The sequence below is a fragment of the Mobula hypostoma genome, chromosome 1, assembly GCF_963921235.1.
Source record: "Mobula hypostoma chromosome 1, sMobHyp1.1, whole genome shotgun sequence".
Taxonomy (NCBI): Eukaryota; Metazoa; Chordata; class Chondrichthyes; order Myliobatiformes; family Myliobatidae; genus Mobula; species Mobula hypostoma.
In genome coordinates, this window is record NC_086097.1 from 165,338,968 (window position 1) to 165,361,553 (window position 22,586).

At 40.3% G+C, this 22,586-nt stretch overlaps 1 protein-coding gene across 3 annotated transcripts in view; it reads left to right on the plus strand.

Moving 5' to 3' along the window:
• Positions 1–22,586, plus strand: part of ankrd12 (ankyrin repeat domain 12) — a 215,131-nt gene that overhangs the window by 158,756 nt on the left and 33,789 nt on the right. For 2 of the 3 annotated variants that reach the window (XM_063059048.1, XM_063059058.1), the window contains exon 5: positions 17,948–18,112. In XM_063059048.1, the coding sequence (XP_062915118.1) occupies positions 17,948–18,112 (165 nt within the window). The remainder of the gene's footprint in view (positions 1–17,947; positions 18,113–22,586) is intronic. The other variant, XM_063059066.1, reaches the window with a different exon arrangement.

Here is a 22,586-nt window from a genome sequence, read left to right on the forward strand (position 1 = left end):
CGGAGGAAACCACTGCTTTTCAAAAAAAATCCTGCACATCTCAAGTTTTCAAAAGACCACCTAGATGTTCCAGAACGCTTCTGGGACAGTGTTCTGTGGTTAGATGAGACAAAAGCTGAACTTTTTGACAGAAACGCACACTGCTATGTTTGGAGGAAAAAGGGCACTGTTCTCCAACACCAAAGCCTCATCCCAGGTGTGAAACGTGATGGAATGAGCATCATGGTTTGGGATTGCTTTGCTGCATCAGGGCCAGGACAGCTTCCAATCATTGAGGGAACAATAAATTCAAAATTGTATCAGAACATTTTATAGGAAAATGTCAGGGTAGTGGTCCATCACCTGAAGTTTAGTAAAATTTGGATGATTCAACAAGACTATTATCCAAAACACAAGTGTAAATCAACAATAGAATGGTTTAAAAAGAAGAAAATTTGTGTTTTGGAATGACTAAGTCAGAGTCCGGACCTTAACCCAATTGAGATGCTGTGGAATGACCTGAAGAGGGCTGTTCGTGCAAGGTATCCCAGAAATATTGATAAACTGAAAGAGTTTTGTATGGCGAAGTTGTCAAATATTCTTCCTCTCTGTTGTGCAAATCTGATCGGCAGCTACAGGAAATGTTATTGGTTCTATCAGTTATTAAATACAAGGGTTCACATTTATTTTCCAGCCTGGACTGTGAATGATTAAACAATGTGTTCAATAAAGATATGAAATAACAGAATCAATAAATGACTGCCCAAATTGGACATTTAACCAAAGTGCAGAAGACAACAAACTGTGCAAATACAAAAATAAATAAATAATAAATATTGGGAACATGAAGTGTCCTTGAAAGTGGGTCCATTGGTTGTAGGAACATTTCAATGACAGGGCAAGTGAACTTATCCCCTTTGGTTCAAGAGCTTGATGGTTGAGGGATAATAATTGTTCCTGAACCCCGTGGTATGAGTCCTGAGGCTCCTGTACCTTCTTAATGAGGGCAGCAGTGAGAAGAGAGTATGGCCTAGATGCTGGGGATATCTGGTGATGGATACAGCATTTCGTGTAGATGTGATCAATGATGGAAAGGGTTTTACCAGTAATAGACTGGGCCATATTCATTACTTTTTGTAGGATTTCCAGTTCAAGGGAGTTGGTGTTCCTATACCAGACTCTGATGCAGCCAGTTACTATATTCTCTATTACACATCTATAGATGTTTGTCGAAGTTTAGATGTCAAGCTGAATCTCTGCAAACTCCTAAGGAAGTAAAGGTGCTGCCATGCTTACTTTGTAATTGCATATGTGCTGGGCCCAGAACAAGTCCTCCAAAATAATAACACTGAGGAACTTAAAGTTGCTAATCACACCACTTCTGATCCTCTGATGAGGACTGGCTCATGGAACTCTGATTTCCTTCTGCTGAAGTCAATAATCAGCTCCTTGGTCTTGCTGACATTGAGTAAGAGGTTGTTGTTATGACATGTCTCCGCCAGATTTTCAGTCTCCCTCCTATATGCTCATTCATCACTACCTTTGATTTGGCCTACTACGGTGGTATTGTCAGCAAACTTGAATATGCATTGGAGCTGTGCTTAGCCACACAGTCAAGCAAGTAGAGCAGGGGGTTAAGCACACAGCCTGTGGTGCACCTTTGCTGATGGAGAACATGGAGGAGATATTATTGCCGATTCTATAATGATAAATAGCTCAAGAATTCCATGGCAAGTGTGTGTGATTAGTCCTTTTGAACATTGTTCTATTTACATGAATCTATAAAAGTCATTAATTTAATGAGGTGTAGGGAAGTGAGGAAGGGACAAATGATGCGCCTAGTAACATGGGCCTAAGTTGTCCTAGTTTCTATTAGGAAGATTCACCAATCCGGTGAAATTATGACAGTCTTTCTATCTGCTGTAATATGTAAAAGATGATCTTAGAATGAATGAGAATTATTCTAAAAATAAAACGTTTGCAAATATTTTGCTGAAACAGCATAATAGAAAGACATTAAGATGTTAACCCAGATATTGCTGGCCTGGGAAATGTATATGAAACTTGTATTGTGCAGTGAGCCAATGAACTCTTCATTCTGAGGGCACACTGCCACAAAATTCTTTCATGCACGAGACCTGTGGAGAAAATGGTGAAACGCAATTAAATGATAGTGTGGGAAGGGAACTGAAACTCTTGGTTAAATTATTAGTCAGTAGTGAAGCATTGGAGCTTCAAAGATTATCAAGAACGTTTAGGATTGGGGAGAAAGGGCAGGGGAGAAATGTGGTGCTGCCATATAGGTGATCAAGTGCACAATTGACTGCTGGATGTAATGTATAGACAAGTTCAATATTGAGATCTGTGAACATTGGGATTATGATTAGCTGCTTGTAGAACTGGTATCAAGACAGGTTGAGTGAGTTGGGGGATTTTGGGGGAGGACCATTATCAGAGTTTTTAACTGTAAAATTTCTTTGGAAGCTGAAATTAACTTTTTTATTGTCACATGTACTGAGATATGGTGAAAAGCTTATCTTGCATGCTGTTCATACAGATTAATTCATTACACAGTGCATTGAGTACAAGGTAGAACAACCAGAATGCATAATAAAGTGTTACAGCTGCAGAGACAGTACAGTCGGGTGACCAATAAAGGTGCAAGATTATAACAAGGTAGATTTTGAGGTCGAGTCCATCTTAGTATACTACAGAACCGTTTAATAGTCTTACAACAGTAGGGTCAAACTGTTCTTGGACCTAGTGGTATGTGCTTTCAGGTTTTTTGTATCTTATACCTGTTGGAAGAGGGGAGAAAAGAGTATTTGGGGTGGGTGGGCAGTTTATGCTGAGTGCTTTACTGGGACAGTGAGAAGTATAGACAATGCATGAAGGGAAGGCTGGCCTCTGTGATTTACTGACACTTAATCCAGCACATAATTCTCCATAACTTCCGCCATCTCCAATGGGATCCCACCACCAAGCACATCTTTCCCTCCCCCAGTTTCTGCTTTTCGCAGGAATCGCTCCCTACGTGACTCCCTTGTCCATTCATCTCTCTCCATTGATTTCCCTCCTGGTACTTATCCTTGCTAACAAAGCAAGTGCTACATGTGCCTCTATAGCTCCTCCCTCACTGCCATTCAAGTCCCACAACAGTCCTTCCAGATGAGGCGACACTTTACCTGTGAGCCTGTTGGGGTCATCTATTGTATCTGGTGCTCCCAATGTGGTCTTTTGGTATATTGGTGAGACCTGACGTAGATTGGGAGACTGCTTCGCCAAACATGTAAAAGCAGAATCTCCCAGTGACCACCCATATTAATTCCACTTTCCGTTCCCATTCCGACATGTCCATCCATTGCCTCCTCTACTGTCACAATGAGGCCACACTCAGGTTGGAGGAGCAACACCCTGTATTTCTCCAACCTGATGACATGAACATGGATTTATTGAATTTCCAGTAATCTCCCCCCGCCCCCACCTTCTCTATTCTCCATCCCCTTTCCCTCTCTCAGCTTATCTCCTGCCTGCCTATCGCATCCCTCAGGTGCTCCTCCCCCTTTTTTCTTTCCTCTGTGACCTTCTGTCCTCTCCTATTAGATTCCCCCTTCACCAGCCCTATATAGTGGCAAGCAAAAGTTTGGGCACCCCGGTCAAAATTTCTGTTACTGTGAATAGCTAAGCGAGTAAAAGATGACCTGATTTCCAAAAGACATAAAGTTAAAGATGACACATTTCTTTAATGTTTTAAGCAAGATTGCTTTTTTTATTTGCATCTTTTACAGTTTCAAAATAACAAAAAAGGAAAAGGTCCCAAAGCAAAAGTTTGGGCGCCCTGCATCGTCAGTACTTAGTAACACCCCCTTTGGCAAGTATCACAGCTTGTAAACACTTTTTGTAGCCAGCTAAGAGTCTTTCAACTCTTGTTTGGGGGACTTTCACCCATTCTTCCTTGCAAAAGGCTTCTAGTGCTGTGAGATTCTTGGGCCATCTTGCATACACTGCTTTTTTGAGGTCAATCCACAGATTCTCGATGATGTTTAGGTCAGGGCACTGTGAGGGCCATGGCAAAACCTTCAGCTTGCGCCTCTTGAGGTACTCCATTGTGGATTTTGAGGTGTATTTAGGATCATTATCCTGTTGTAGAAGCAATCCTCTCTTCATCGTCAGCTTTTTAACAGATGGTGTGATGTTTGCTTCCAGAATTTGCTGGTACAGGTGTCCCCTGCTTTTCGAACGTTCGCTTTACGAAACCTCACTGTTCCGAAAGATCTACATTAGTTACCTGTTTTCGCTAACAGAAGGTGTTTTCAGTGTTACGAAAAAAGGCAGCGCGCGCCCCGAGCAGCCAAGCTCCTCCCCCGGAACTGCATTCTAACCAGCATTGCTTAAACACGTGCCTGTGAGCAGCCGTTAGCAAGAGGAGTTCTAAGGTATCGGAAAAGCCTAAAAGAGCTCGTAAGGGTGTTACACTTAGCGTAAGACTAGACATAATTAAGTGTTCATGGTGAACGAAGTAAGGACAAAGTGAGTTTGGCTTGTGGAAGTTGACAAAGATGATGTTGAAGAGGTTTTGGCATCCCATGACCAAGAACTGATAGATGAAGAGCTGATGCAATTGGAAGAGGAAAGGATAACAATGGAAACTGAATGCAATAGCGAATGGACCGAAAGTGAAATCGTCCAGGAACTGAATGTGAAGCAACTGCGTGAGATTTTCGCTGCAATGATTGCAGAAAAGTATGACTTTAATTTTGAAAGGGTACGTAGGTTTAGAGCATATTTGCAAGATGGTTTGAGTGCTTACAAAGAACTGTATGATAGAAAAATGCACAAGGCTAAGCAGTCAAGCAAGCCTTCCACATCAGCCACAGCAGACGACGAACCTCGACCTTCGACATCGAGGCAGGCAGACATAGAAGAAGATGACCTGCCTGCCCTGATGGAAACAGACGACAATGAGATGACACCCCACTGTCCCACCACCCCAAACCCCAGGCCGCGGACCAATACATTGCTGCAGAGAATGTAGCGGTAGCCGGGATGCACCCAGCACATCTTTAAGAAAAAAGCCGAAATAAACAAGCTAATTAATTAGGTGCCGTCCGGCACGTAAATGTCGGCCCAGATCAGAGGCGATTGCCGATTGCGTTGCCTCTGATCTGGGCCGATATTTACGTGCCAGGTGGCACCTAATTAATTAGCTTGTTTATTTCGGCTTTTTTCTTAAAGATGTGCTGGGTGCGTCCCAGCTACCACTGCACCACTGCATGCTGCGCAGATCGGTATCAGTCGGCGGCCTGGAGGTTGGGGACCACTGCACCACCCCAACCTCCAACGACTCAGCCTAACACACCGTCATCAATGTGCTCGGTGCTGTCTTCCCGATTCCAGTAAGTGATACTACACTGTACATACATTATTTCTACTTTATATAGGCTGTATATTTTTATGTATTATTTGGTATGATTTGGCAGCTTCATAGCTTAAAGGTTACTGGAGTGAGTGTTTCTGCCGAGAGCGCTTGCCTGAGATTTTGCATGAAAACAGTGCGGCAATGATTGTAGAGAAGTATTTCTACTTTATATAGGCTGTGTATTTATCATATCATTCCTGCTTTTACTATATGTTACTGTTATTTTAGGTTTTATGTGTTATTTGACATGATTTTGTAGGTTATTTTTTGGGTCTGCGAACACTCACAAATTTTTCCCATATAAATGGTAATTGCTTCTTCACTTTATGACTTTCTGGCTTACAAACCATTTCATAGGAACGCTCTACCTTCGGATGGCAGGGGGAAACCTGTATTTAATTGAATTCATCTTCCCTCTACCAGTGAAATGTTCCCCATGCCCCGGGCTGCAACACAAGCCCAAAGCATGATCGATCCACCCCCGTGCTTAACAGTTGGAGAGGGGTTCTTTTCATGAAATTCTGCACCCTTTTTTCTCCAAACATACCTTTGCTCATTGCGGTCAAAATTCAGCATCAGAAGTTTGCAAAGGAACATCTAAACAAGCCTGATGCACTTTGGAAACAAGTCCTGTGGACTGATGAAGTTAAAATAGAACTTTTTGGCCGCAATGAGCAAAGGTATGTTTGGAGAAAAGAGGGTGCAAAATTTCATGAAAAGGACACCTCTGTAAAAAAAAAAAAGCTGAGGGTGAAAAGAGGATAGAAACATAGAAACATAGAAAATAGGTGCAGGAGTAGGCCATTCGGCCCTTCGAGCCTGCACCGCCATTTATTATGATCATGGCTGATCATCCAACTCAGAACCCAGCCTTCCCTCCATACCCCCTGACCCCTGTAGCCACAAGGGCCATATCTAACTTCCTTTTAAACATAGCTAATGAACTGGCCTCAACAGTTTGCTGTGGCAGAGAATTCCACAGATTCACCACTCTCTGTGTGAAGAAGTTTTTCCTAACCTCGGTCCTAAAAGGCTTCCCCTCTATCCTCAAACTGTGACCCCTCGTTCTAGACCTCCCCAACATCGGGAACAATCTTCCTGCATCTAGCCTGTCCAATCCCTTTAGGATCTTATACGTTTCAAGGATAACTTGTACAACAGGACAGTGATCCAAAACACACCTCAAAATCCACAATGGACTACCTCAAGAGGTGCAAGCTGAAGGTTTTGCCAAGGCCCTCACAGTCCTCCGACCTAAATCTCGAGAATCTGTGGATAGAGCTTTATAGAGCATTGCATGCAAGACGGCCCAAGAATCTCACAGAACTAGAAACCTTTTGCAAGGAAAAATGGACAAAAATCCCCTAAACAAGAATTGAAAGACTCATAGCTGGCTACAGAAAGCGTTTACAAGCTGTGATACTTGCCAAAAGGGGTGTTACTAAGTACTGACCATGCAGGGTGCCCAAACTTTTGCCTTGGGCCCTTTTCCTTTTTTGTTATTTTGAAACTGTAAAAGATGGAAATAAAAAAAAGTGATCTTGCTTAAATCATTAAAGAAATGTGTCCTCTTTAACTTTATGCCTTTTGGAAATCAGTTCATCTTTTACTCGCTTAGATATTCACAGTAACAGAAATTTTGACTAGGGGTGCCCAGACTTTTACATGCCACTGTATCTCTTTCACCAATGAACTTCGCAACTCTTTACTTGACCCTTTCATCCCACCGCCACCGTTTCACCTGTCACCTTGAGTTTCTCCCTCCACTCCCCCACCCTCTAACTCTGACTCCTCATTTTTTTCTCTCCACTCCTGCTGAAGGATGTCAGCCCAAAATGTTGACTGTACTCTTTTCCATAGATGCTGCCTGGCCTGCTGAGTGCCTCCAGCATTATGTGTGTGTTACTTGGATTTCCAGCAACTGCAGATTTTCTCTTTCGTTTGTGATATACTGAGCTGTGTCCACAACTCTTTCTGATCTCTTGTGGTTGTAGATAGATACTTTATTGATCCCAAAGGAAATTACAGTGTCACGGTAGCATTACAAGTGCACAGATATACAAATACTAGAAGAGAAGTAAAAAAGAATTAAAAAATAAGTTACTTCAGACAGTCTAATGGGGGTGGGAGGGTGGTCATCACTTCTCCGGCTATAGTTTGACACATTATAGAGCCTAATGGCCGTGGGTAAGAATGACCTCACAGCAGTTTTTGAAGCAGCACAGTTGTCTTAGTCTACTACTAAAAGCGCTTCTCTGTTCAGTCAAGGTAGCATGCAGAGGGTGAGAAACATAGTCCAGAATTGCCAGGATTTTCCATAGGGTCCTTGGGTAGAGTTGTTGCTGTACAAACTGTGGTGCATTCTGATAGGATGCTTTATATAGAGCATCACTAAGAATTGGTGAGGGCTGATGGGGATATTCCAAATTTCTTCAGGAAGTGGAAGTGTTTGTGAGCTTTCTTGGCCATGCCATGGCATCTACTTGGTTGGACCACACAGGTGACATCCACTCCCAGGAACCTGAAGATCCTCTGGCTAGAATTTTGTCATTTGAAGTTGGGCTGGAAGTAGGTCTTACCTGTCTTGGGAAGGCCTGCTTCTACATTATCAACCACAGGTGTTAAATTATTCTGCTTTCCTGAGAGGTATCATATTTTAATACGGAAGATCCTGTTATTGTTAGATGGATAAAACTCTGCATACTTGAAACTCTGTTAGTGGAGCTGCTTCAGAATGCGTAAGTTTTTTTGCACAGAGAGTGGTGAGTGCATGGAATGGGATGCTGGCGGCGGTGGTGGACGCAGAAACGATAGGGTCTTTTAAGAGACTCCTGGATGGATACATGGAGCTTAGAAAAATAGAGGGCTATGGGTAAGCCTAGGTAGTTCTAAGGTAAGGACATGTTCGGCACGGCTTTGTCGCCCGAAGAGCCTGTATTGTGCTGTAGGTTTTTTATGTTTCTGTGACTCCAAACAAAAATATAAAATTCACAAATCAGTCCTTTTTATGCGCGAGTTCAGTTCTGTAATTTCATCCTTAATTATTATTTGAAATAATTAGCATTTTAGTTAAATGTAAAAAAAATTGTGAGCTGATGTTGAATATTAGCAATATTGATGCTCAGATGAAAAATTGTAAAGACTATAAACCCTCTTGCAGATCTAAAATCTAAAAAAATTATTTAAATTGTGACTAACAATATAGCATAAAGTAGTAATCTAAAATGTATATTCTAAATAATTAGTTCATAGTTCATTTAGGCTTGTTTCCTTGATAATTTAATTGTGTAACACTTTATTCGGTGGTGTACAATCTTTCCAGGTATGAAGTTCATAATAACCATTTCCGAGTTGTTTTATACTACTCAGAAATCAAAAGTGAGTCACCTTTTCAAACTAATGTGACTCTTGCATCAGGGCAATATAGGATGTTATTTTCTAAGCAGTGCTCTTTTTGAGCAATGCTGGGATGCATTTAGTTCATTTTTCTTCAGGTGTTGCTGGCAAGGCTAGTGTTTATTACATATCGTTAATTCCCTGTGAACTTGGGGACATAGCCTCAAGATTCTGGGGATTAGATTTGGGGCGGAGATGAGGAGGAACTGCTTTTCCCAGAGAGTGGTGTATCTGTGGAATTCTCTGTCCAGTGAAGCAGTGGAGGCTACATCAGTAAATATATTTAAGACAAGGTTGGGTAGAGTTTTGCATAGTAGGGGAATTAAGGGCTATGAGGAAAAAGGCGGGTAGGTGGAGATGAATCCATGGCCAGATCAGCCATGATCTTATTGAATGGCAGAGCAGACTCAATAGGCCAGATGGCTTCCTCCTGCTCCTATTTCTTATGTTCCTATGTAATATTGTGCTAAGCCAGGTTGCTGTTCTGACAAAGCTATTTCCATAGTGTAGGAATTCCAAGATTTAGAACAAGTGGAATGATGGTATATTAATTTGAGGTCCTTATCCTTATTGGTAGGAGCTGTAGATTTTAGAGATGAGGGTGAATTTTGTATTTCATTCTGCAGTGTAGTGGTTTTAATTTTCGAAAGGTTCAGGTAAGGTATCTTTGGATTGGAAAGTAGCATTGTAATCAAAGAAGTGAGATGGCCAGCAGCAAGAAACTGCCAGTGAATTAGCATAATGGCTGTCACAGGGAAGACATTAGAACAGGGGTAGGCAACCTACGGCCCGCGAGCAAATATTGAGATACTATGCTTATCTGGCCCGTGAGCGATTTTTCCTTATTCTGAGTGTTTCACGCGACTACACTGATTGACATGCATGGCGTACACTGGCCCCAGGTTCCGTTTTGTTCCAAACCAAACTCTGGTATATACGAATGATGGGAAGGCAGACTACCCTATTAACATGTATTAGATACTCTCTGTGTACGTGAAGGTTTTCAGATGGGATCTTTCAAACTTGTAAACAGAAACAGCGTCTCTGTGTTTTAACAAGAAATCCACGTTAAATATCCAGATATTTACATATGCTACGATACTTGTTGAATAACTGGCGTTTCAAAATAAAATTAAAGAAAAAAATTCCAATGGCAATGAATGCAAAACGCAGGAAGGTAGACGCTGAGTGCCGAAAAAGCAGTGAAAATGAAGGAAATACCCGTGCCAGCTACAAAGTCTTGAAATGTATTGCAGAAAAGATTAAGCGTTTTACAGATGGAGAGTTTGTGAAAGAATGTTTACTGGCAGTGGTGAATAGTGTTTGTCCTGAAAAGAAATCTTTATTTGCATCTATCACCCTGTCAGCAAGAACGATCACACAGCGAGTTAAAGAAATGTCAGCAGATGTTAAAAGTTGTTTAAGGGATGCCTGCAACGAATTGCATTTTTTTTTCAATTGCGTTTGATGAGAGTACAGACTTGAGAGACACTGCTGAACTTGCAGTGTTTGTGCGAGGAGTGACCTCAACTTTTCAAATTTTTGAAGAGCTTATTCAACTAATTCCTATGAAGGACACTGTTACTGGAGCAGACATTTTTGAAGCTGTGCAGAAAATGATGTCAGAAATGAAACTTAATGTGTCAAAGCTAATTGGTATCACAACTGATGGGGTACTAGCAATGGTGGGACAGAAAAACTAAACTGAGTTCTTTGATTACTAATTGACATCCTTGGTTAAGCACAAATGATTTTCTAGCATGTGTTATTCATTAATTTGAGGCAAAACATAGCAAGATGTATTTAAATGGATAATTCCCATATTTCATGTTTTTTATGGTATTTATCTGGCCCACCATCCGCTCATTAATACGCGATCCAGCCCACAGAGGCAAAAAGGTTTCCGACCCCTGCATTAGAAGCTGTTATGAAAGATGGTATACAGCAGTACATCTAGAAAAATACAACATAATCAGGAAAAATTAAGGATAGTGAGTATGGTCTTGTGAGGGGCAGATCATGCCTCACGAGCCTGATTGAAATCTGAGGATGTGACAAAGCACATGAATGAAGTTAGAGGAATGGACATGGTGTATATGGATTTTAGAAAGACATTTGTAAAGGTTTTCCATGGTAGGCTCATTTAGAAAGTCAGGAGACATGGAATCAAGGGAAATTTGACTGTAAGGAATTGGCTTGGCTTGCCCATAGAAAGCAGAGGGTGGTAGTAGATGGATTCTTCCAAGGGGTTGGTTTCAAAAGTTTCAAAGGTATACTTAATGTCAGAGAAATGTATACAATATACATCCTGAAATGCTTTTTCTTTGCAAACATCCATGAAAACAGAGGAGTGCCCCCAAAGAATGAATTACAGTTAAATGTTAGAACTTCAAAGTCCCCCCCCCCAGCTCCCCTCCCTCCCACAGTGACAGCGGTGTTTTGCAGTGATTTGTTCTGGAACCTCTGCTGTTTGTGATTTTTATAGATGATTATTCCTGAATAAAGAAAAGGTATTTTAGTAAGTTCGCAGGTGACATGAATGTTGGTAGAATTGTGGATTATGGAGGGCTGATGTAGGTTGCAACAGTCTGAGAAGTGGTAGATGGAATTCAACCCAGAAAAGTGTGAAGCAATGCACTTTGAAAGGTTGAATTTGAAAGCAGAATAGAGCGTTAATGGCAGGATTCTTAGCAATGTGGAAGAACAGAGGGGTCTTGGAGTCTGTTTCCTAGATCCCTCAAAGTCCCTCTGTAAGTTGATAGGGTTGCCAAAAAGGCAAATGGTGTGTTAGGCTTCATTTGTCAGGGAGTTCAAAAGCCACAAGGTAATGTTTATCTTCATGACCACATTCATAAGAAAACTGAACATGCCTTTCACAACTCTAGGTTCTTTGCCCATATCCAAAGCTACTTCAAATGAAGCTGGAAACGGATGAAGCTTTAGCACCAAAAGAAATACTAATTTTAGTTATTTGTGAAGCAAACACCTAGCATACGTGAAAACTGTTGAATAACCTCCCGGGACGGGGGAAGAAGATGGCGCGACGGCAGCGTGCGTGGCCACTTCGGTGATGATATCTGTTATCTGTCAAGTAGGGGACCATGCACAATTCTGATTTGATGGAGATAGATGTGAGAGCACGGAGGAACATCTGGAAAATTTCTGAAATGCCCACTTCGCTGCCGCTGCTACTGTGTGGTAACCGGAATCTCTGGAGCTGAAGGCCTTGAAATCCTCGGCTTTGCATGTTTCAGCTGCCGGGGAGAGGTTGAAGGTGCTCGGCAGAGGATGGCGCTTGGGAGGCTGTATCGGAGAGGCTGGTCAGAAGCTCAAAGTCTTCGGTCGGATGGACTCAGAGTCGGCTGCTTCCAAGGTATCGGCAAGTTGACGGTGCCTGGAGGTTTATGGCAGGGAGTTTCTCCCTTTTGCCACCTGCTATCGGGGACTCGGAGTCGATCGACTTGGGACTTTGAGACTTTTTTTTACTGTGCCCATGGTCTGTTCTTCATCAAATTATGGTATTGTTTTGCACTGCTGTAACTATACGTTATAATTATGTGGTTCTGTCAGTGTTAGTCTTTGGTCTATCCTGTTTTCTGTGATATCACTCTGGAGGAACATTGTATCATTTCTCAATGCATGTATGCATTTCTAAATGACAATAAAAGAGGACTGAGTGTTCTGATGATCTAAAAAAAACATCCTTAAATAGGTGTATTGAATGGCACTAATGCAACTCCAGAAATGAATCTTAAAGAAATGCAGCAGAAGTCCACCAGCCCACCATGCCTGCATTAGTTTGTTGAAAGAATTGAAAATCAAAAGAAGAATTGCAAGTGTTGGAAACATGAAATAAAATAAAATGCTGGAGGTTCTCAAAATCAGGACGCATTAATGGGAAGAGAAACTGAGCTGATGCTGCAGATTGAAGACCCTTGTCAGGATTGGAAAGGAGACAAGGCAAATTTAAAGGTATAGGGAGGAATTTGTTTTTTTTAAATTTTTAGGGATGCAGCACAGAGTAGGTCCTTCTGCCCCTTCCAGCAATCCCACAACCCTGATCAACACTAACATAATCATGGGACAATCTACAATGACCAATTAACCTACCCAGTACAATCTTGGACTTTGGGAGGAAACCAAAGCATTCCACAGGAAAGACATATAAACATTCCTTACAGTGATAGCAAGGCTATTGGAAAGGATTCTTAGCTGTAGGATTTGCTCACATTTAAGAAGAATATGAAATAATTAGAGATAATCAATATGGCTTTGTGTGGAGCATGTCATGCCTTACAAAGTAAAGGAAGTGATTAAAATCATTGATGGGAGATCAGTAGATTTTGTCCACATAATATTTTACAGAGCCCCTCAGGGTAAACTAATCCAGAAGATTAAGATACGTAGACCCTGGAGAAGCATCTCGTCCCAAAACATTGACTGTTTATTCATTTCCATTGATGCTGCCTGACCTGCTTTTTCTGTGTGTTGCTGTGGATTTCCAGCATCTGCAGACTTTCTTGTGTTTATGATTTGCTGCTCCATGATCAATTGTTAGTTTGGATTGAAGACTAGTTTGTTCATAAGACAGAGGATAATGCTGTTGAGCTGTTATACTGACTGAGGTCTGTGACCAGTGTGTTCTACAAGGATCAATGCTGAGGCCTTAGTTGTTTGTGATGGACATACATGATGTGGACGAAAATGTAAAGGGGCTGATTAGTAAGTTTGCTGATTGTGCAAACCTTGGTAAAGAAATTTGTCAAAGGATACAGCTGGATTTTGATACTCTGCAGGTATGGTAGAGAAATAGCAGATGGAGTTTAGTCTCTGCAAGTTTGAGATATTACACTTTAGAAGGTCAAATGTAAGGAGAAAGTATAGAGTTAATGGCGGGACCCTTAACACCAGGGGTCCCCAACCTTTTTTGCACCGCGGACCGGTTTAATATTGACAATATTCTTGCGGACCGTCCAACCGGTGGACGTGTTAATCACGACCGGAATATAGGTGATAAGTCAACTATAAGTCACTTATAAGTGGCTAATACACTCAATTTGGTTTCTAAAGGGGTTTATCTAACAAATTTAATATTAAACACACAGCGCATATTTTCCTCGCATGAATATAGTGATAAGTCAATTATAACAGGTCCCAAACCTCCAGGCTGCGGGCCGAGGTTAGGCTAATTGATTAGGTGCTGCCCGGCACGTAAATGCCGGCCCAGATCAGTGGTGACGCAATCAGCAATCACCTCTGATCTGGGCCGACATTTACGTGCCAGGCGGCACCTAATTAATTAGCTTGTCTATTTCAGCTGTTTCTTAAAGATGTGCTGGGTGTGTTCCGGCGACCGCTGTACTGCTGCATTCTTCGTGGCCCGGAGGTCGGGAACCACTGAATTATAAGTCACTTATAGGTCAATAGCATCATGACATTTTAAGTAACGTTTGGATATTAAACACACCGCACATATTTTCCTCATATGAACATGTAAAATCATTGCTACACACCAATATCGCTGAATCAATGGGAGCCCTGGGCTTGTTTCCCTGCAACAAGACGGTCCCATCAAGGGGTGATGGGAGATAGCAATACTCGAAGGGGGTTCCTTATGTCCAGTCTATTTCACAATTTAGTTTTCGTTGCATTCATTGCAGAAAACTCCGCTTCGCAGCGATATGATGTTGGAAATGGAAACAATGTTTTCAGTGCTTTCGTGGCTATCTCAGGACATTCAACCTTGACTTTGATCCAGAATGCCGGCAGAGGTGTTATGTCAAACATACTTTTCAGCCCACTGTCATTTGTAAGCTCGAGGAGTTGATCTTTTTCCCGTGCTGACATGGAAGATTCACCAGAAACATTCACAAATGTGAGTCCGTCCGTGGACTCACTTTACACCGCACGTTGTCGGAGCAGTGCTGCCGGGATAATCAAGGACAAGACCCACCCAGCTAACACACTATTCGTCCCTCGTCCCTCTTCCCTCTGGGAGAAGGCTCAGGAGCTTGAAGACACGTACGGCCAGATTTGGGAACAGCTTCTTTCCAACTGTGATAAGACTGCTGAACGGACCCTGACCCGGATCTGGGCCATACCCTCCAAATATCCGGACCTGCCTCTCAGCTTTTTTGCACTACCTTACTTTCCATTTTTCTATTTTCTATTTATGATTTATAATTTAAATGTTTAATATTTACTACCGTTTTGTAATCCAGGGAGCGGGAAGCGCAGAATCAAATATCGCTGTGATGATTGTACGTTCTAGTATCAATTGTTTGGCAACATTAAAGTATAAAGTATGGGTAAAGTATAAAATGGGTCATGGACCCATTCCTTTGCACGTGTTGGGTCATTTGCATCTTGGGTCACTGATGACCTCGAGTGTGTTAAATTTCAACAGTGGGTGTGACAGGGAATGAGGAAAGGTGCAGCTGACTCATATCGTTTCATATCGCCAAATCATAATCATTTCCTTGCGGCCCGGTAGCACATGCTTTGCAGCCACCCCGGTACCAGTCCGTGGCCCGGTGGTTGGGGACCACTGCTTAACGGCATTGATGTACAGGGGAGTCTTGGACTCAAGGCTATAACTCCCTGAAAGTGGCAATGCAAGAAGATAGAAGGGTAAAGAAATTGCCATGGCATGCTTGTCTTCATCAGTCAGGTATTGAGTATAAGCGCAGGAAGTCACATTGCAGCTGTATAAAGCTTCAGTTAGGCTATATTTGCATGCAGTTCTGGTCAGCCAATTACAGAAAGAATGTTGAGAGAGTACAGCAGAGGTTCACCAAGAATTGATTCTGGACTTCAGAAATCTTCGTTAAGGGATTAGTAGTGGAAAGGGTAAGTTTCAAGTTTCCGGGTGTCCACAGCCTATGGACTTACTTTCCAGAACTCTTCATATCATGTTCTCAATATTTATTGCTTATTTACTTATTGTTATTATTATTTTGGGGATTTTTTGTATTTGCACAGTTTTTTCTACTCTGCGGTTTTTCATTGATTGTATTGTGTTTCATAGTATTTACTGTGAAAGCCTGCAAGAACATAAATCTCAGGGTAGTATAGTATGATACTGGTGTACTTTGATAATAAATTTACTTTGAACATCTCTGAAGATCTTTTCTGGGCCCAACATATTGATGCAATTACAAAGAAGGCACAACAGCAGCTATATTTCATTAAGAGTTTGAGGAGACTTGGTAAGTCACCAAGGTCTCCTACAGATTTCTATAGATGTACCATTCTGACTGGTTGCATTACCATCAGGTATGGAGGGGCCACTGCATAAGATCAGGGAAAAAGCTGCCGAAAGTTGCAAACTCAGCCAGCACCATCATGGGCACTAGCCTTACCAGCATCGAGGACATCTTCAAAGTTCAATACCTCAAAAAGGTGGCATCTGCCATTAAGGACACCAGTCATCCAGGACTTGCCGTCAAGGAGGAGGTACAGGAGCCTGAAGACACACACTCAATGTCTCAGGGTCACTTCTTCCCCTCCGCCATCAGATTTCTGAATAGACAATAAACTCATGCACCCTACCTCAGTATTTTTTTCATATTTTGCTCTCTATTTGCACTATCATTTATATTGTAATTTATATTTTTAATATGTATCGCACTACACTGTTGCTGCAAAACAAATTTAATGACCTACTGTATGCCAGTGATATTAAACCTGATTCTGGTTCTGTATCATTTGGCTTTTGTGCCTTTTAACTTGGCTTTGGTTGGATAGTATTTTATCGTTATTTACCTGCCTTAAATTTTATTCATTATCTAAGAACCTTTATTTAAGTTGTGTGAGAATCTTCAGCCTTTCTCAGGACCAAAAGAAAAATCCACATTTCCACAACCCATTGGGAAACAGTATTAGCTATAATGAGAGGTTGAAAAAATGGATTGTTTTCTCTGGAGCATCAGAGATTAAAGCTTATAGAGATAAAACAATGAGAGCTATAGCTAGATTAGCCAGTCTTTTTCTCAAGGTAGAAATGTTAGAAACTAGAGGACATAGGTTTAAGGCGGCTGGGAAAATGTTTAAAAGAGATGTGCAGGACAGGCAACACACATAAAAGTTGCTGGTGGACGCAGCAGCGTTCCCCAGCAACTTCTTTTCCTCGTGTGAGCAGGGCAGGTTTTGTTTTAGACAGTAGTAACTGCCTGCAACATGCTGTTGGGATGTTGACAGAATTGGATATGATAGTGATGTTTAAACAAGTGAATGAGCATATTGGAATAGAGGGATATAGATCATGTGCAAGAAATAAGTTTAATTTAACAGGTGGATGTAGAAAGAGTATTTACACTTGTTGAAAATTTAGAATTTGGAACTGACTTCCCTGTATAAACCCACGTCATCTCATTAAATTACTGCAAGAAGTTGCTAAGACAGGGACACAAAAGTGGACCACATTGTATTAAAAGCTTTTGTGCCATTTAACTTGGCTTTGGTTGGATAGTATTTTATCGTTATTTACCTGCCTTAAATTTTATTCATTATCTAAGAACCTTTATTTAAGTTGTATGAGAATCTTCAGCCTTTCTCAGGACCAAAAGAAAAATCCACATTTCCACAACCCATTGGGAAAACTACATCCTAATTTTCTTCCAAGATGACTGAGTTATCTTAAAATTATATGCCCTCACTCTTCTTCAAAGCTAGTGATATTTAGATCCTCTCTCCCCATTGCCCTACCTCCTCTATCCCCCAACACCTCTCCCTCTCCCTGTATCATCCCTCCCCCTTTCCCTGACACTAATATAATACACATTCATGGAATTTGTCATTATGTTCATCCCATGAGCATGGTATTATTTTTAAGAAAATTTGTAGTGCATCACTCCACGTCAAAATGTTGTGAGGTGCCATAAAAACTGAGCTTCTGAATAGCATGGTGTGAAAAACTTCCTGAATTACATACAACTTTCCTCTTTGGAATGATAAGTTCCTTCCTTTTTTAACCCAGCCCTCTTGAAATGATGGTATCTTTTTGGAACTGGTGATTATTTTTCATTTGTCATGAGTGTTTTTCATTCATTGCATTTTTTTAGATCATGTATTCATAAATTTTTAATGCTGTCAAATAAGCCTTGTGTATGATGTTTTTAGGATATTACATAACTTTGCTCTTTTAAATTTCAGAAAAGGAAGGTCCTGAGAAAAAGAAAATGAAAAAGGAACCTGGAAGCAAAAAATCTGTTCCTGTTTGCAAGGCTACACTTGGCGGCATACTTATTGGGTATCCACTGTCGGAGCGTCAACAGATGGCTCTAGTGATGCAGATGACTGCGAGAGATAACAGTCCAGGTCATACCAACCATAATTTTTTTTCTTGTCAACTTGTGCAATAAATCTGGGCTCTTGAGCAAAATTTCTAACGAGCTTATATGTTCTATGCTTAGATAGTACAGTCAGAATGCAAAGCTATTTTGCTTTGTATAAGCAAACATGATTTCCTATGAAAATATACGGATACTTTCAGACAGGAATTTAACTAAAAGTGATTCAAATAAGCAAATGTTTCTCTTTATTTATTTTTATTGAGATACAGTGCAGAATAGGTCCTTCCGGCCCTTCGAGCCGTGCCGCTCGGAACCCCTGGTTTAACCCTAGCCTAACCACGGGACAACTTACAATGACCAATTAACCTATCAACTGGTACATCTTTGGACTATGGGAGGAAACCAGAGCATACAGAGGAAACTCACACTGTCATGGGGCAAACATACAAACTCCTTACAGACAGTGGCGGGAATTGAACTCTGGTCACTGGTACTGTAAAGTATTGTGCCAACTACTACGCTACTGTGCTGTCCTATAAAACAGTATGCTTGCCAAATTAGATATTCTGCATGATATCCTGCGTATTAATACTGAGTATACATGTCAATGTGAATAGGAATCTTTCATGTTTGCTTTGACTTTCTATCTAATTTTCTTCCCTTTGTTAAACTGCTTATTCTGTCATAGACATACTGTCATTAAGCAGCTGTTGCACTGGTTTGGAAATGAATTGCTAGTTGAAGTTATTTGTCTTAACCGACTGATGAAAATTACTATGTCATATCTTAAAGTTTGAGCTATGGAATTCACACTCATAATGAATCAGCAGTTTCAATAGCTAGAATTTAATCGATATTTTATCAACCAACCATTTTTTGTGAGAACGCTGATTTATTCCAATTACTGTATGTTTCCTGAAGTGAGATTTTATTCCTAATGTGAGCTTTCATTTCATAAATTTTTGATCTCTATCATCAGATGACTGCAATGTGGAAGGGATATCCAGTTTCATTTATTGTCGTCATTTTAAAAGGCAGACTGTAGCTCAATTTAAACAGAAGCTTAGAAAACAGTGGTCTGATTTGAATAATCCTTCAGAAAGGGCTAGAAAACAGAGATTCACACAAACAACTGGAAAATAATTGAATCTTAAATACTTTCAGCTTAACTTCTTCCACCTGTGTATTTCACTGACCACTTGAAATTAGCTGAGTCAGTGATTTACAAAAGTAAGATATGAATCTAGTCTGTTAAACATCTTTTTCATTCTGCTGAGTTAATGAAGTAAATTAATAAATAAATCAATACCTGTACCAGGCTGGAAGTCCAAGAAGAGTTGATTCGTCATATATGCTGGGAAAACACTGATCCTTTTCCAAGTGAAATAAAGTACACTATGTTGGCCTACTCAAGTTACCCTATTATTAAAAGCTTGTGGTAATTTGGATGGTAAAAGAATAGATTCCCTATATAATTGATAACACTTCATCTGTGCTATGTAATTAGGGGTGTGGAGGGATACTGCCTTTTCCTGAATTTGTATATCCATCTCTTTCATTGTCCCTTAATCTCTTATAATATTGATTCTTCCTTAGTCTGGCTTGATTCCAAATGCAAGTTCTTTATAGTACATGGGTCCTTTTTCAAGGGAGAGTCTGGGTGGAAATGCTATTTTGTATTTTCACACTTTATATTGGGCATACTTTCTCCTTGCCTTGTCAAATTCCAGTCTAACTTTGAGGAAATTATGTTCTTTTAGCTTCTATCTCTCAGCTGATTATGAACCTGTTTACCATACAAAGCAGCCAAATCTCTCTTTTAGTATTCAATTTATGAATTTGATTTGTTTTAATTTTACAATACTTTTGTATTATTTTCTGTGCCTGTTTGCACTTCTGTCCCCAAGTCAATTAAAATGTAGTAAACTTTATTTATTTTATTTTTATTTGGATAAGGAATTCACAAGTATCGTGTACTTTTTTCACATGTATAACCTTTTCCATTTTTTTATATGTATAAAACTATAATTATTTATACATTCTTAAGTACACATTGAGATGATATAAAAAGAAATTAGACACTTAAATAGATAATTATGTACAGTAGAAATTCTAATCTATTAGGCTAAGTAATGGTATTAATTGTTAAGAAAAGTAGTAATAGTAGTGGATTAGTAATAGTTTCCATACATCTCTTCTGGATCACTTCTTCTGGTCCAAAATGTTGTATGTAAGCCTATGTAACAACCATTGTAGGTGTTTATATCCTAACTTGTTCATGCTTGCTCCTGCCCCCAAACATAATTATCCGATCCCTATGTACTTATTTACTTAATTTTATCATTTTTTATCCCTTACCCAAATCTTTTCCTTTACTTGTATTAATTCTCGATTTTCCAAACAAAAAAAAGACAAAAACAGTAAACATTTAGACTAGGGGTGCTTACATTAGCAATATTACTGTGTTGATGAGAAGAGCAGTATAAATCATTAGGAGATTCATCTAAAGTCTGCTCGCATTGGGGTTATATATTCAATCCATTTATTCCAAATTTGATAAAATTTTTCTTTTTGAATTCTCAGGAAGTAAGTCAACTTTTCCATTTTAAATATTTCCAAGATAATTTCGTCCCAGTCTTCTAATGTAGGTGATATTGGATTTAGCCACTTTCTAGTGATTGATTTCTTACTTGCCGCTAAAAGGGCCTGCAGCAACTTTATGTCTTCCTTCTGTTCAAGAAACAATACATGCCCCAAATAGAGCATCTCAAAGTTCAGAGGTATCTGGGTCCTAATCAATGCCAGAACATGTAAACCTTTTGAAGACATTTCACCTTTTTAATTTATTTGACTTAATATTTGATAGAGGAACAGCAGGGTTATTGTGGCTTTTATTGCTTCAGCATCCCATAAATTTGACTTTGCAGGATTGTATGGGGTCCTATGAAAGATATTTCCTAGAAACTAACTTGTCTCATTAATCTACTCAAGGCATGTTTTGTGCTCAGATTATCCATGTTGGCTTCACAGTATCCAGTAATGCTAATTACTTTCCTCCAATATAATACTGTTGTGGTAAACTTCGTTTGCATGGTAATATTGAATAAATGAGGAATAACTACATAGATTACTAACTAGCAGTTCAGTCTTGCTCATTATTTTATCAGTCTTCACATACAAAGTTTGTGTATTTCTTTCTAACCTGTGGCAACATGAACTATTATCAATAATCTTGTTTTGTCTGAGGAAACCCTATTTTTATATTATAAGAACATAACCAATCAAAGTAAGAAGAGGCCATTTGACCTCTCATTCCCTCTAAATCATTTATAAGATCATGTCTGGTCTTCAACTGCCATGCCACTTCGCTACACTTGCCCCATATTCCTTAATTCCCTCTGCAAGATTTTATCTGTGTCTTGAATAAACTTGGCAGTAGACCCACTACAACCTCTTAGTAGAGAATTCTAAAGATTCATTCTTCTATGAAATTTCTTCCCATTTCAGATCTTAGTCAGTGACCCCTTATTTTAATACTGACACCTGGGCCTAAACACTTCGCAAGGGAAATCTATCTTAACATGCCTCAATGAGGTGATCCCTCCTTTTTCTAAAATACAAAGAGTATAGGCTCTGTCTGCTTAATCTTTTCTCATTGGACATTCCCCACAATTCAATGTAGTGAATCTCAAGTGTACTTTCTGTATTATAATTAATTTATCTTTCAGTAGGGAAACTAAACCACATTTCCAATCTTAATGAATTGGGTCAGACTATTGGTCTCACAGGCTTGAACTGCTGCTGTATTAATAGTAATGAATTAGCCGAGTTACTCATGAATAATTTGAAATACAAAGAGACGATGTTTTTGAAGCGCAGACATGAGGAAATCTGCAGGTGCTGGAAATTCAAGCAACGCACACACAAAATGCTGGTGAACGCAGCAGGCCAGGCAGCATCTATAGGAAGAGGTACAGTCGATGTTTCGGGCTGGGACCCTTTGTCAGGACTAACTGAAAGAAGAGATAGTAAGAGATTTGAAGGGGGGGGGAGATCCGAAATGATAGGAGAAGACAGGAGGGGGAGGGGTGGATCTAAGAGCTGGAGAAGGTAGAGGATCATGGGACGGGAAGCCTGGGGAGAAAGAGAAGTGGGGAGGGGAGCCTGGAGGGTGGAGAGCAGGCAATGAGTTATAGTGAGAGAGACAGAGGGAGAAAAAAGAGAGAGTGGAAAAAAGGGGGAATATATAAAAAAAATATTAAATAAATAAGGGATGGGGTGTGAAGGGGAGGAAGGACATTAACGGAAGTTAGAGATGTCAATATTCATGCCATCAGGTTGGAGGCTACCCAGACAGAATATAAGGTATTGTTCCTCCAACCTGAGTGTGGCTTCATCTTGACAGTAGAGGAGGCTGTGGATAGACATAACAGAATGGGAATGGGTCATGGAATTAAAATGTGTGGCCACTGGGAGATCTTGCTTTCTCTGGCGGACAG